This window comes from Hemiscyllium ocellatum, chromosome 1, assembly GCF_020745735.1.
Source record: "Hemiscyllium ocellatum isolate sHemOce1 chromosome 1, sHemOce1.pat.X.cur, whole genome shotgun sequence".
Taxonomy (NCBI): Eukaryota; Metazoa; Chordata; class Chondrichthyes; order Orectolobiformes; family Hemiscylliidae; genus Hemiscyllium; species Hemiscyllium ocellatum.
In genome coordinates this window covers 106,182,715-106,198,242 of record NC_083401.1, presented here as the reverse complement: position 1 = coordinate 106,198,242, position 15,528 = coordinate 106,182,715, and the positions used below count along the sequence as shown (strand labels likewise).

At 39.1% G+C, this 15,528-nt stretch overlaps 1 protein-coding gene across 3 annotated transcripts in view; it reads left to right on the top strand.

The window, feature by feature from the left end:
- The window catches only part of wdr19 (WD repeat domain 19), a 166,918-nt gene that overhangs the window by 89,201 nt on the left and 62,189 nt on the right, over window positions 1-15,528 (top strand). For all 3 annotated transcript variants that reach the window (XM_060824819.1, XM_060824812.1, XM_060824829.1), the window contains 5 exons: window positions 2,748-2,952; window positions 3,944-4,103; window positions 7,810-7,920; window positions 8,785-8,894; window positions 9,561-9,618. In XM_060824819.1, coding sequence (XP_060680802.1) covers window positions 2,748-2,952; window positions 3,944-4,103; window positions 7,810-7,920; window positions 8,785-8,894; window positions 9,561-9,618 — 644 coding nt within the window. The remainder of the gene's footprint in view (window positions 1-2,747; window positions 2,953-3,943; window positions 4,104-7,809; window positions 7,921-8,784; window positions 8,895-9,560; window positions 9,619-15,528) is intronic.

Genomic DNA, 15,528 nt, shown 5'->3' with positions numbered 1-15,528 from the left:
TGGTGCAATCCCTGTGCTGTAGGTAGACTTAATGCCTTAGGGATGGAATTCCAGGATTTTGACCCAGCTACAGAGAAGGAGCAGCATTATATTTCCAAGTCAAGGTGGTAATTGGCTTAGAGAGGAACTTCCAGACAGTGGTATCCCCAGTTATCTGCTGCCCTTGTCAATCCAGATGGAAGAGGTCATGGGTTTGGATGGTGTAGCCTAAAGATCTTTGGCACATTTCTACAGCGCATCTTGTAGATGGTATACACTGCTGCTACTGAGCATCGGTGGAGGAGGTAGGAGGTGCTTGTGAATATTGTGGCAATCAAGTGGACTGATTTGTCCTGGATGGTGTCAAGCTCCTTGTAAATGGAGAGTTTTCCATCATACTCTTAACTTGTAATTTTTAGATGTGGACAGGCTTTAGGGAGTCAGGAAATGTTACTTGCCACAATATACCTCCCCTCTGACTTGCTCTTGTAGCTTCTGTATTTGTAGGGTGAGTCCGGTTACCTGGAGTCACCTGATGAAGGAGCTACACTCTGAAAGCTTGTGATTTCAAATAAACCTGTTGGACTATAACCTGGTGTCATTGTGACTTCTGATTTGTCCACCCCAGTCCAACACTAACAGCCCCACGCCATGAATGTTACTTGTCACTTGTCAACGCAAATTGGATGTTGTCCAGATCTTGTATTTGAACATGGACTGCTTCAGTATCTGAGGAGTCTCAAATTGTGGGTTGGTGACGATTCACCACAGCACATTTGCCACCGCCGATTAGCCACTGCAGGTTCGCCACCAGCGTTTTTTCACTGGGGTCGTTTGACCTCAGGAGACCATTTGCCACTGAAAAGATATCTATGTACTGATTGTTTTCCCTCCCACCTGTTCTTTCATACTTCTCAGTCCCCCTTATTTATATGACAACATAGTACATATTGATAAAAAAAAGATGAAATAAATATCATTTTATTGGGTTATACATAAAAATGAGTTGCAAACACTTGCGGTGGCGAATCGTCCTCAGTGGCTAATGGGCGGGGCTAAGCGTCCTTGGCGGTGAAAGGGCAATGGCTAATCAGCAGCGGCGAATGATCCCATCCTGCAAATTGTATCATCAGCAAACAGCCTCACTTGTGACTTTGTGATGGAGGGACTATAATATCACAATGGGTGTAGCTTTGTAGGGCATAGGACAAAAGAACAGGAATAGACCATTAGCTCAACCAGTGGAAATAGTTTATCTACCCTGTCTCTTCCTGTTATTATCTTGAAGATTTTGATCAGATAGCCTCTTAATCTTCTAAATTCTAGAAAACCAGGCCAAATTTGTATAATGCTTTCTCATAAAACAATCCCTGGTGTCTAGGTATCATTCTTATAAACCTGCGTTTTACTCCCTCCATGACCATACTCTTCTTAAGGTCTGCTGACTTCACTCTAAGTAAGTCTAACCAGGGTTTTGATTAGCTGCAGCATAACTTCTACATCCTTTTACTCCAGTCCTCCATATATAAAGACCAGCATTCCATTAGTTTTCTTGATTATTTTCTGCATCTGTTCATGATATTGTAAAGATTTATACATCTGAATGTCCAAGTCTCTTTGGCCTTCCAATGTATTTAACTTCATATCATCTAGAAAGCACTCTGATCTATCCTTTTTTGATCCAAAATGGATCACCTCAAGCTTGCTTACATTGACCATCATCTACCACAGTTTTGCTCATCTATCAACATCCCTTGGTAATTTTGTGCTGTCATTTACACTGTCTCCATGCTGCCTAACTCTATGCCATCAGTAAATATGGATATACGACTTTCCATGCCACTTATTCAAGTTGTTAAAAATTTATATGAATATTTGAGATCCAAACACAGACCCTTATGGAGCGCCACTAGTCACATTCTGACAATTTGAGTACCTACCCATTATTCTTTTTCAGGTCCAGCAATCCTTCAGAACCGATAGACAGCTGTAATGAAGCAGTCAAGAGAAATTGAGATCAGTATCATCAATTTTACTGTGAAAGCTGACCCCAAATCTATGAATTATGTCATCAAAGGCAGTAGTTGGATGAGGATGTGGAGGTGAGGGCAAGGATGGACCCTTGTGGTATAGTGCAGGGGCAGAAAGAGAATACATTGCTGGAGGTAACTATGGTTGAATAGATGATAGGGAAACTAAGGAGAATAAGTTATCTAAATTGGACAGCTGAGAAGAGTCATTGATGTTGGTTACTATTGTCAACTGTGGCAAAGGCTGCTGAAAGGTAGAGTAAGATGAGGAAAATAATGTACAGTAGTCAAAAGTTGTGATTTGTGTTGTGCAAGGGTAACCTCATAAATGGAGTTAATCACTTATGGAGTTGCAAGAAAGGTGCGCACGCAATTTGGAGGGCTACAACTTAATCAAAAACTGAAGAGGAAAGATAGAATCCTCTCAGCATAAAACACTGGAATAGGCTATTCAGCCTCTCAAGCCTGCTCCATCATGCAGTAAGATCATGGCTGACCTGTCTTTGGTCTCAAGTACACATACACCCAACTCCAATAACCTTTCACTCAGTGCGAGTTTCCAAACACCATTTTTTTTCTCAAATTTTCAAAATTCGACCACCCACTAGCCATGCATACATTGTAGTGAATAGCTTACCAGTTAAAATATTTTAATCCTTTAATTTGTTCCTAACGTACTTTCCTAAACTAATCGTCATCTGATACATCAATCTATTTCTTATCATATTTATTTCACAGGATCCAAAGTCATACTGGCAGGTGCTACAAAACTTCCTTTTTCTCACAAACCATTACTGTTATATAATGGAGAGTTAACATGTCAGACACAGAGTGGGAAAATCAATGCTATTCTTTTAAGTACGCATTCTTTCCTCGCTGGATTGAAGGATCTTGGACATAATGATCTTCAGCCAATGTTGACCCAATGCTTAATGCTGAAAAGGTAAGAGATTTTACAAGGAATTATAAAACCATGCTTGTTGTTTAAATACAAGCAAATTTATGTCACAAGATGTTGTTTGAGTTTTGTAATGTTATTATTAATCCTTTGGTTAAAAATTGGTATGACGCTGATAGTATCTATAAATGATTTTTCTTTAGCAAGTACAAATAAGTTGATTATAACAGGAACCCTTCTAAATCGGAACCTAGAATAAAACTACAGTAAATTGGATTGTGTTCCGTTTCTCACAAGCCACCTGTGTAGTATAATGGAGAGAATATGTCAGTCACATTTTCTGGAAAATCTGCACTTTAAGATTGGAAAATTAAGCTTACAAACTTGGAAAAATGGCGTAACTGCTGAGTACTTGAGTACTGCTGTCTGAACAGCTGCAGAAACCTAAGGATGTAGGGAGAGCAACAACTTCAGCACTAATAATGAAGTTCTGTCATGTGAGTTGACAGTTATCAACCTCAGCACTGGCACTGCGCTTATCTTGGAGACCAGCATGGAATTGACAATAGCATCTGATATGAATTAGGCTAAGGAAAAGAATGGTCATATGCCAGCTCATAAATAGCAACTGGGGACATATCTGGTGTGATGGTGTACCCCAATGCTGGGAACATTAGCAAGCCTGCCAGACAGCTACATAATCTGTAAAGGAACATGGAATGTTTTGTTAGAACTTAGCAGAGGGCTTGGCACAGAGCTTGTCCTTCCAGAGCCTCTGATCCATCTCTTGGCTCACCCAGAGACACTGTCGCTGCTTTCTTCATTCCAGTTGGAGCCTTTGCATGGATGGGTCACCTGTTCCATTGTTATTCTTGGGAGGAAATGATGGAAAACTCAAGGAAATGCACCAAAAATGTTCCAAAAGCAGTATGGACACTTTTAGACACTTCCCAATAGCTAAATAGTTTTTTGTAACTTGTTCAACATACAAACTATTCTGAAATCATATTGTCAACTTTTCTTGTAACTCTTACAGGTTTAATGAAGCCTGGGATGTGTGCAAATTACTTAATGATCCTTCCGCATGGACTGAGTTTGCTCGTGCTTGCCTCCATCACATGGAAGTAGAGTTTGCGATCCGTGTTTATCGAATGATTGGAAATGTCGGAATGGTAATTTCACTGGAGCAGATTAAGGTTGGTCCTTATGAGAATGTGCGACAAGACCTTTACTACAGGCAACTGCATAAAATAAAAATGGACATGTCTTGTTTTTTTTATTTTCTTCAATTACTTCTGTGAGGGTGTTGGATCTGTGGAATTCTCAACTGCAGTTGTCAAGTCTGAGTCATTAAGTATGTTCTAGGCTGAAATCCAAATTCCCAGTGTTTTAAGGATAAGGCTGGAAAGTGGGCTTGGGGATTATCAGATCAGCCATGATCTCTGAATGGCAGAGCTGACTTGATAGACCTAATGGCTTGCCTCTACTCCTACATCTAATGTTACATTCATCCATTGAATTATATTTTATTTCTTCTAATTTCTTCATTAAAAATGTTGTTTAAAGGCCTCAGCTTCTCTCAAAACCATAGACTTGAAGTTGAATGTTTTGACCAAAGCTTTGATTGTACAGTCCAGGTATACGTGTCCTAATATTCTTAAGCAAGTTAATATTATTCAGTCAACTACACTACACCAATATTTCTCATAAGCTTCCAGCATTAGAAACAAAAGAAGGTACATTTCAAAAACTTTATTGAGTTCAGATTTATGACTTTAAAATGTTTGTTTGAGAGTGAGGGCTGAGTAACTGTCCTATTATACATGCTAGGCTCTTGTTGTATGTGCTGTACATTTCAGAAAACCTGTTGAGCTAAGAGAACATCTTCTACTAATGTTCAATTTTCAAAATGGTGAATTATGAAATCAACTTGGTAGGCATCTAGGAAAATTCATTGAGAGATGCCAAGAAATCTCAAAAATGCATGAGCCCAATGGAAAGGCAAACAGACTTAATCTTTATTGAATTTTTAATGTTACATTTTGAAAGTAAGCAATGCCTCTTGGAGGGAATCATATACAAATGAAAGAAAGGAAGATGTTTAGGAAAACAGGGCTGAACAGAGAGAGACAGTCACATATGCAGAGAATATTATGTCATTCTATTCTTTACTCAAATTTTGTTTTACTCATTTATGAGATCTGACCATTGCTGGCTGGGCCATCATTTGTTGCTCAATTTGCCCACAAGAGGATGGTGAACTACCTTCTTGAACTTTTGCAGTCTATTTGCTATATGTAGACCCACAATGCCAGTTCCAAGAATTTGGTCCAGTGACCTTGAGGGAATGTGTTTTTGAAGTTTGGCTCAAGAGAAAGCAGCCCTTTGAAGGAAACATAAAAAAGCAGGAAACTAGTTGCAGATGAAATGTCTTCCTACCATTTAATCATGAGTGAAATGAGTGGAACTGGAGCTGGAGTGAAAGAAAGATTAAAGGACAAGTAAGTAACAAGGAGGTGTGAATGCAGGGAATAAATAGATAGTGAAGAGTAAGATGTCACAAAGGGAATGCATGATGGGTAGGAAAATTGGAGGATGAGAGCGGTATGGAATAGAGGGAACCACAGATGGCCACTCCACAAACCCCACCTCCAATATTAAAAATCGCACAATACCAGGTTCTAATCCAACAGGCTTATTTGGAAGCACTAGCTTTCAGAACACTGCTCCTTCAGCTGGTTATGGAGTATAAGATCATAAGGCACAGAATGTGTAGTAAAAGTTTACAGTGTGTTGTAGCTGAAATTATATATTGAAAAAGACCTGGATTGTTTGTTAAGTCTCTCATCTTCTAGAATGAACATGTTGGTTTCAGATCTTTCATATGTAAATCACAGAACTTCTTTAAAGTTACATTCTCAAGTAAACTTTAACAATTGGTGTCATGTCAGCCCAGATAATGCATTGATAGTGTGAGGTGCCCTGTGTGAGGCTGTCTGTGCCACAATGTTCAGACTGATTCTAATCTAAAAAACTGATTTACAGAATTTTACATGGATACATGCAGTTTTTGAGCAAAATAAAATGTTATTCTGCAAGTACAAATCCACCCCACAAACGTGTGTGTATGTGTGTGTTGCAGTGGGGTCACCTGTAGTGTGACATGAACCCAAGGTCCCAGTTGAAGCCGTCCCATGGGTACCGAACTTGGCTATCAGCCTCTGCTCGGCTACTTTGCATTATTGCCTGTCCCAATGTCCGCCTTGGAGGGCGGTCACCCAATGGTCCAAGGTCGAAAGTCCCGGACCTTTGTTCTCTGACTGGGAGAGAACACTCCTGTCTGTTAATTGTTGTATGGTATCCATTCATCCTTTGCCATAGGCTCTGCTCAGTCTCGCCAATATACCATGCCTCAGGGTATCCTTGCTTGCAGCATATGAAATAGACAATGTTGGCTGAGTCGCTTGAGTACCTGCCATGTACATGGTGGGAGGTGTCCCCCATGCATAATGGTGGTATCCGTGTCGACACTTTGACACGTTTTGCAGCGACTACCGTGATAAGGTTGTACGGTGTTGTCGTGAAGGCCGGTCAGTTTGCTACGAACAGACAATCTCACACAGGGCACCTTACGCCTTCAATGCATTATCTGGACTGATATGACACCAATTGTTAAAGTTCACTTGAGAATGTAACTTTAAAAAAAGTTCTGTGATTTACATATGACAGAACAGAAACCAATATGTTCATTCTAAAAAATGAGAGACTTAACAAACAATCCAGGTCTTTTTCAATGTATAATTTCAGTTACAATGTACTGTAAACTTTTGCAAAAAGTTCTGTGTCTTATGATCTTATACTCCACAACCACCTGATGAAGGAGCAGTGCTCCGAAAGCTAGTGCTTCCACATAAACCTGTTGGACTATAACCTGATGTTGTATGATTTTTAACTTTCTACACCCCAGTCCAACATCGGCATCTCCAAATCATGATCACCTCAAATGAAAATCCAGACTTTGGTAGTTCCTTCCTCATCATACAAAGCTATAATATTTCCAACTTGAAAAGAATGTGAAGCAGAAAACCATTTGCAGAATGCTGTAGATGCATTGTGGCAACTTTACACAAGCAGTTACTATAATACATTTTAAATTTTAAAAATTATAATATATTAATTAAAATAGAATGTTTGATTTCAAAATTGGGTGCAAATTACTAAAATGACTACAATCTTCAAAATTGTAGCCTGTAATTAATGCAATTAAAGACTCATTTGTAATATGATTCCATATATGATACTCAACAGACTACGTAAGTACCAATGTACAGTTAGGGAAAGGTATTTTATAAGATTAATTGTATAATTCACAGTGAATGTAATGATAGCATTATGTTTCTGTGAAACTCCAAAAGACTCTTTTGTAAGTGAACAAGAAAGCACCAATGAATGAGACTTCCAGTGTGCCATTCTAACCATTTTGTCTTATTGCAAATATATCTGCTTCACAACTACAATCTTACCTTAATTAAGCAATCCAATATTCCCATGACTGATACTCAAGTATCACAGGTCAGCCTGATGATTAGATCATTAGCAATTTTGAATACTATCCAAGACATAGAGTGAAAAGTCAGTAAGGAGAAATCAGGGTGTGGGAATTGTAGCCATTTACCCACAAATCACTAATGCAGCAAAAATATACTACAAGGTCTCTTCTCAGCCTGCTTACCAGTGGAATACCATCAAACCTTTGATAATTCCTTGCAGGCTAACAGAAGTTAGGGAAGCAACTGTTTTTTAAAAATAAAACAGCAGAATACATTATTACATTCTTTATTTAAACAATGCTCCATCATCTACAAAACCGTACTATTCAGTGCACTGTCATTAATATTTCAGGGAATAGAAGACCACAGCTTATTAGCTGGACATCTTGCTATGTTTATGAATGATTTCAATTTGGCACAGGATCTCTATCTGGCCTCCAGCTGCCCAATTGCTGCACTAGAGGTAAGAAGTTGAATACGATTTAATAAAAATCCTTTGATCTTTCAGCTTAGGATGTTTACACTTTCAAAAGAGTGGTAACTCCTTCATTTGATGTAACTGTTATTCTTTCTGCTCTTTAGAAAATTTGTTTTAATTTGTTGCAGACAGGATATCTTTCTTAATATCCACAATCATGAGAACAAAGTTGTTTAAACAATGTAGATTAAAAAGTGATATATTTGCTTTTAGGTGTATACTGTACTTTTAAAAAGGAAGCCTTCATACAAATACACAAAATGCCTCAAAATATTTTATTGGTGAAGTACCAATCAAACTTTTGGGAGAATCTAGAACTAGGGGTCACCATGTAAAACTGAGCTTAGACGAATTTCTCTCCGAGAGTTTCAAGTCTATGCTTCAACCATCTTTTCAGGAAGACATTTTCAATGTTCTTGTATATTTTAAGGAAGATTATTTTATTAAGTAAGGCATTGAAAACTTATCAGGAGTAGGCAGGAATTTGGATTTGAGTTTACAATCAGATCAGCCATGATCTGACTCAGTGGCCTACTACTTGTCCTGATTTGTTTGCATGTTCATATTTACAAATGGACAGGGTTCAGTAGAGTTTTATTTCACTTGAGATCGTTCTTCTCATAACACAACACAGTAATTGCCAGAATGATGATCATTGAATCTTTTAAACCTATAAAGATTTTTTTTAAAAAGGCATATAAATAAAATTGGAAAATATATTAATCATGTAATCTGATCGAAACTGTCTTGGAAGAACTCTGATCATGTATTATCTCATTCTAAAATATTTATTGCTGTTTCTGATGTATGAATTTATTTCTTGTGAGATGTACTATTATTATCTTGTAGATGCGGAGGGATCTACAGCATTGGGATAGTGCTCTGCAATTAGCTAAACGGCTGGCTCCTGATCAGATTGCATTTATCTCCAAAGAATATGCTATTCAACTAGAGTTCACGTATGTACAAAAGGGATTTTTTAAAATTTGAAATATAATCAGTAAGCTCCATATGTAATATGCAAACTACTGTACAGCGTACCTTTAGTGAGTAATTTGATGGAAATTGCTCATTATTTTGATTTATTTCTGTTGTTTCATTGAATTACTGGATCGTTTGAATCTCTTTCAGTAAAAAGCTACTTTTGAATTATCATTCATCTATGTCTTGTAGATTTACTGGTGTAACATACAGAAAACTCTTATTAATCCTCTCTTACTGCGATATTTATGTTAGCAATTTATTTTATCTTTCCCTTGCCTATTTCAATATGTTTGTTTATCCTCTGTATTTTAAACAGAATTTACTAAATGCATTCACTGTCTTTGATAATTTCCAATTAAGGACTAATTTTTCAAGTACAATTTACTTGTTTACATCTTATCAATTTTTGTCACTGAAACCTTTTTGCATGCATGCACCTAGGTTTTGTGTCAGTATACTTTAGATATAAAAATCAGTTGTTTATTTTTGTTTAAATACAATGTTTTTAATAAGCACATGATCTCACCTGAATATTCATGAATTACATTATATGCAAGTGAAGTTATTTCAAAATGGGCATATTATTGGTAGAAATTTATATATTGTTCTATTTGTCACATTGACCAATATTTGTTTTCTAGGGGAGACTATGTGAATGCATTGGCACATTATGAGAAAGGCATGACTGGAGACAATAAGGCAAGATCCTCTAGATTAATTTGTCTCAGTTAATGGGCAAACAAAACATAAATGACTGCAATAATGCACTTTAAACACCTAACATTATTTTACTCCAAAAATAATCTCAGACAAATTTAAACCTAAGATCACACCAAATCAACAAATTAAACCAGATTTTCTAACTGATGCAAAATGGTCCTGATTGATTGGGCATTGCAATTCAGTTGTGTGTGTCAGGCGTTACCTCACTGGGTTGCCCAATCCCCTGTAAACTGAAGTGAATTCAAATCCCACTCCACAGACCTCATTTACATGTGAGATTACTTTTAACCTATTTTCAAGGTTGGGAAATTCTCCTCAGTATCCGAAGCAATATTTATTCTTCAGCTTTATTTATAGTTGTTCATTACTGTTTGTGAGGCCTTGTTCTGTGTAAATTGGCTGGCGTGTATCCATTACGTAGAAACATAGAAAATGGGAACAGGAGTAGACCATTCAAATATTCAAGTTTGCTCCTCTATTCGTTATGCTTTTCCCCCATATCCTCTTATCCATTTAGTCCCAAGTGAGATATCCAATACTTTCCTGAAATCATACAATATGTTGACCTCAACTGCTTTCTGTGGAAACGAAGTCTACAGGCTCACCACTCTCTTGGTGAAAATATTTCTCCTCATCTCAGTCCCAAAAGGTATACCCCATACCTTTTGGGCTATGACCCTTGGCTCAAGAACATTTTTCATGCATCTACCCTGTCTAGTTCTGTTTGAATTTTATCAGCTTCTACCAGATTCCCCTCATTCTTCTGACTCAACAAATATAAACCTAACCGATTCCAGCTCTCCTTAAATGTCAGTTCTGCCATCCCAGGAATCGGTCTGATAAAACTTCCCTGCACTTTTTCTACAGCAAGACTATCCTTCCTCTGATAATGAGACCAAAACTGCATGCAGCCTTTACCATCTTGATAACCTGCAGTACCTTGGTGCTTACCTTCTGTGACAAGTATACAAGGACACCCTGGTCTTGTTGCACATTCCCCTCTCTTAATTTATAGCCATTCAGATAATGAACTAACTTCCTGTTTTTGTTACCAAAGTGGATAACTTCACATTTATTCACATTCTGTATCTGCCATGCACTTGCCCCTCACTCAGCCTGTCCAAATCATGGTTAAGCATCTCTGCATCCTCCTCACATCTCTCCTTCCCACCCAGCTTTGTGTCATCTGCACATTTTGAGGTATTACGTTTAGTTTTCTCATCTAAATCTTTACTATATATTGTAAATAACAATGTCCTAGCATTGATCTCTGCAGTACCCCACGAGACACTGCCTGCCATTTGGAAAAAGACCTGTTTATTCCTACTGTTTGTTTCCTGCCTACCAACTGGTTTTCCATCTGTGGCAATATCCTACCCCCAATTCCATGCACATTAATTTTATACTCTAATTTCTTATCTGGGATATTGTCAAAAGCCTTCTGAAAGATCTACTGATCTCCTCTCAAAAATTGAATTAGTTACATCCTTGAAGAATTCCAGTAGGTTAATCAAGCATGATTTCCCTTTTTTAAATCCATGCTCTGTCTAATCTTGCCATTGTTTTCTAAGTGCTCTGCTATTAATTTTTTTATAATGTATACTAGCTCCTCTCCCACTACCACATTAGGCCGACTGTTGTATAATTCACTTTTCCTACTAACTCCCTTTTTAAATAGAGGAATCACATTAGCCACCCCTCAATTTGCAGAAACTGTTTCAGTCTATAGAATCTTGGAAGGTGACCACCAATGCATCCCCTCTCATGAGGGCCACTTAAGCACTCTGGGATGTAGATCATCAGGTACTGAAGATTTTATCGGCCTTCAATCCCATCAATTTCTCCAATGCCATTTCCCTGCTAGCACTGATTTCACTTAGTTCTCTACTGTCTCTAAACTGTATTCTGCAACATTTTTGGAATGTAATTTGTGCTCTCCTTTATGAGCACAGAACACAATGTGTATTTATTTGTTCAATGTCTTTGTTCCCCATTATAAATTCCCATTTTTGAATGTAAGGCAACTTCATTTGTCTTCACCAAGTTTTGTGTCTGAACATACACAAATGTTTATCGTCAATTTTTGATGTTTCCAAGCTTACTCTCATACACTGTTTTCCATTTCTTAATTAATCCCTTGTTCTCCTCTGCTGAATTCTAAACTGTTCCCATTCCACGATTCTCTTTTTTTCCTAGCCAATTTGTATGCTTCTTCTTTGGGTCTAATGTTATCAAATTTCCCTTATAAACTGTGGATTGGCCACCTTTCTCATTTACCTTTGCAGCAGTAAGGAATGAACAATTGTTGCTGTTTACCTATATACTCTTTTAATGTTTGCTTTTGTCTTTCCACTACCATCCCTTTTAGGCAATATTCCTTAATCTGTCATAGCCAGCTCACACCTCAAGCCATCACAGTTACCTCTACTGAGAGGCCTAGGCTCAGAATTAACTGTGTCACTCTTCACCTTGATGAGGACTTCTATCATTTTATGGTTGTTCATCCACAAGTGGCCTCACAACTAGATTGCCAATTACTCCTTTCTCATTTCTCAGGAGAAGGTGATGGCCTAGTGGTATTATCGCTAGACCAGTAATCCAGAGACCCACATAATGGTCTGGGGACCCAGGTTCAAATCCCACTAAGCAGATATTAGAATTTGAATTCAATTAAAAAATTCAATGGAATTAAATCTGGAATTAAGAATCTATTGATGACCATGAAAACAATGTCAATAGTTGGAAAAACCCATCTGCTTCACTAATGTCTTTCAGGAAAGGAAATGTGTCATCACCACCTGAAATGCCTACTGTTGCCCTCTGAAATGGCCTAGCAAGCCATTCAGTTCTACCAATCACCACAAAGTCTCAGATGAAACACCTGGCATCAACATAGGCAGCCGGGAAAAAAGGCAACTACAAAAACAGCCCTGATGATCCTGCAAAGTCCTCCTCACTAACATCTTGAGGCTAGTGCCAAAATTGGGAGAGCTGTCTCACAGACTATTCATAGAATCATACCATAGTCACCATCCCTGGATATGTTCTCTCTCACCAGCAGGACAGACTTAAGCAGAAGTGGCAGCACAGTGGTCTACAGTGAATAGGGAGTTACTCTGGGAGTCCTCAAGGACCCCATGTCTCATGGCTTCAGTACTACCGATCGAGCTGGTCGGGTCCTAAAGGACATTGTTTCTAGCCTGGATCTGCGGCAGATTGTGAGGGAACCATCAAAAGGGCAAAACATACTTGACCTCATTCTTATCAATCTGCCAGCTGCAGATGCACCTGTCTATGACTTTATTTGGTAAGAGTGACCACTGCACAGTCCTTGTGGAGACAAAGTAGCACATTCACATTGAGAATCTTTTTATATCGTGTTGTGTAGCACCATCATCATGCTAAATGGGACAGACTTCGAACAGATCTAGCAACTCAAAACTGGGCATCCATGAGATACTGCGAGCCATCAACACCTGCAGAGTTGTATTCCAGGATAATCTGTAATCTCCTGGCCTGACATCACCCCCATTCAACCAGTATAATCAAGCCAGGAGATCAATCCTGGTTCAATGGCAACTGCAGGAGCACCACCAGGTATACCTGAAGATGAGGTGTCAATCTAGTGAAGCTACCAAACCTGACTATTTGCATAAGTGATCAACAGAGCTAAGTGATCCCATAGCCAAAGGATCAGACTTAATCTCTGCAGTCCTGCCAAATCCAGTCATAAATGATGGTGGATGATTAACGAACTCACTGAAGGAGAGGTCTCCAAAAATTGAAGAGCCCAACATATCAGTGCAAACAATAAGACTGAAGCTTTTGCAGCAATCTTCAGCCAGAAGTTGCAAGTGGATGATCCATCTCTGCCTCCTCCAGTGGTCCCAGCATTACAGATGCCAATTTTCAGATAATTCAATTCAGTCCATGTAATATCAAGAAATGGTTGGAGGTACTGGATACTGCAAAGACCAAGGCCCCTGACAATATTCCAGCAATAGAACTGAAGATTTGTACTCTAAACTTGCTACTCCCCTAGTCAAGCTGTTCCAGTACAGTTTCAACACTGGCGTCTACCCGACAATGTGGAAAATTGCCCAAGTATGTTCTGTACGTAAAAAGGAGGACAAATCTAACCCGGCCAGTTACCGCCCCATCAGTCTACTGTCGATCATGAGTAAAGTGATGGAAGGTGTCATCGGTAGTGTTATCAAACAGCACCTGTTCAGCAATAACCTGCTAGTGATACCTAAATTTGGGTTCCGCTTGATCCACTCAGCTTCTGACCTCGTAACAGCCTTACTTCAAACATGGAGAAAAAGCTGAATTCCAGAGATGAGGTGAGACATTGAGACTGTCTTGATATCAAGGCTGCATTTGACCAAGTGTGGCATCAAGGAGCTGTAGCAAAACTGGAATCAGTGGGTATCAGGGCAAACTCTCTGATGGTTTGAGTCATACCTGGCACATAGGAAAATGGTTGTGATTATTAAAGATCAGTCAGCTCAACTCCAGGACATCTCTGCAGGAGTTCCTCAGAGTAGTATCCTAGGCCCATCCATTTTCAACTGCTTCGTTAATGACCTTCCCTCCATCATAAAGTCAGAAGTGGGAATATTTGCCAATGTTCAGCACCATTTGTAATTCCTCAGTCACTGAAGCAATCTATGTTCAAATGCATCAAGAGCTGGCCACTGTCCAGGCTTAGGCTGACAAGTGGCAAGTCCAACACAAATGCCAGGCTATGACCATCACCAATAAGAGACTATCTAACCACCACCCCTTAACAATTAATGGTGTTACTATCACTGAATCCCTCACTATCAACATCCTGGGCGATTGATCAGAAACTCAACTGGACTCACCACGTACACACAGTGTCTACAAGAGATCAGAGACTGAGAACTGCAGCAAGTAACTCACCTGACTCCTGAAAGCCTGTTCACCATGTACACTCCTTGTCAGGAGTGTGATGGAATACTCCCCACTTGCCTGGATGAGTACAGCTCCAACAACACTCAAGAAGCTTGACACCATCCAGGACAAAGAGCCTGCTTGATTGGCACTGCATCCACCCCCTCATTGACACTGAGTTGCAGCAATGTGTACTATCAACAAGATGCACTGCAGAAATTCACCAAAGATCCTCAGACAGCACCTTCCAAACCCACGACCACTTCCATTTAGAAGGACAAGAGCAGCATATATAAGGGAACACCACCACCTTCAAGTTCCCCTCCAAGCCACTCACTATCCTGACTTGGAAATATATTGCTGTTTCTTCACTGTCACTGGGTCCAAATCCAGGAATTCCTTCCCTAATGGCAAGCTCAACAGGTGGGCTGCAGTGGTTCAAGAATGTAGCTCACTACCATCTTAAAGGCATCTGGGGACAGATAATAAACACTGGTTTATGGCTATTATGAATCCTCGTGGTCAGAGAAGTCTGGCTGTCACTTGTAAGACATTTTTTACGTAAGATAGAATGGTTAGTGTGTTGGTTCATCCCTTTCCTCATCGCGTTGTTTGGTTGTTAGGTACCTGTGGATGAAGTTGCGGGATATCCATTCTTGGTGAAGACTCTGTAGAGATGTTCTTCTTTTCCCAAGTTGGTGTGTTGTAGCCCTTTTTGAACAGGGTCCCAATGCAGCTTCTCTTGTATGTATTTGAGTGGTTGTAGTTGCAGTTCAGAGTCTGGTCTGTATGGTGTACACTTGTGGTGCATTCACAATTCTGTGTTCTTTCTACCATCACGTCTAGGAATGGGAGTTAATTGTCAGTTTCCTCCTGTTTTCTAAATCTGATACCTGTGAGCATGATGTTGATTATCCGATGTGTGTTCTCAGATTTATGTTCTCTTAATATATTGCAAAAGTGCCATCC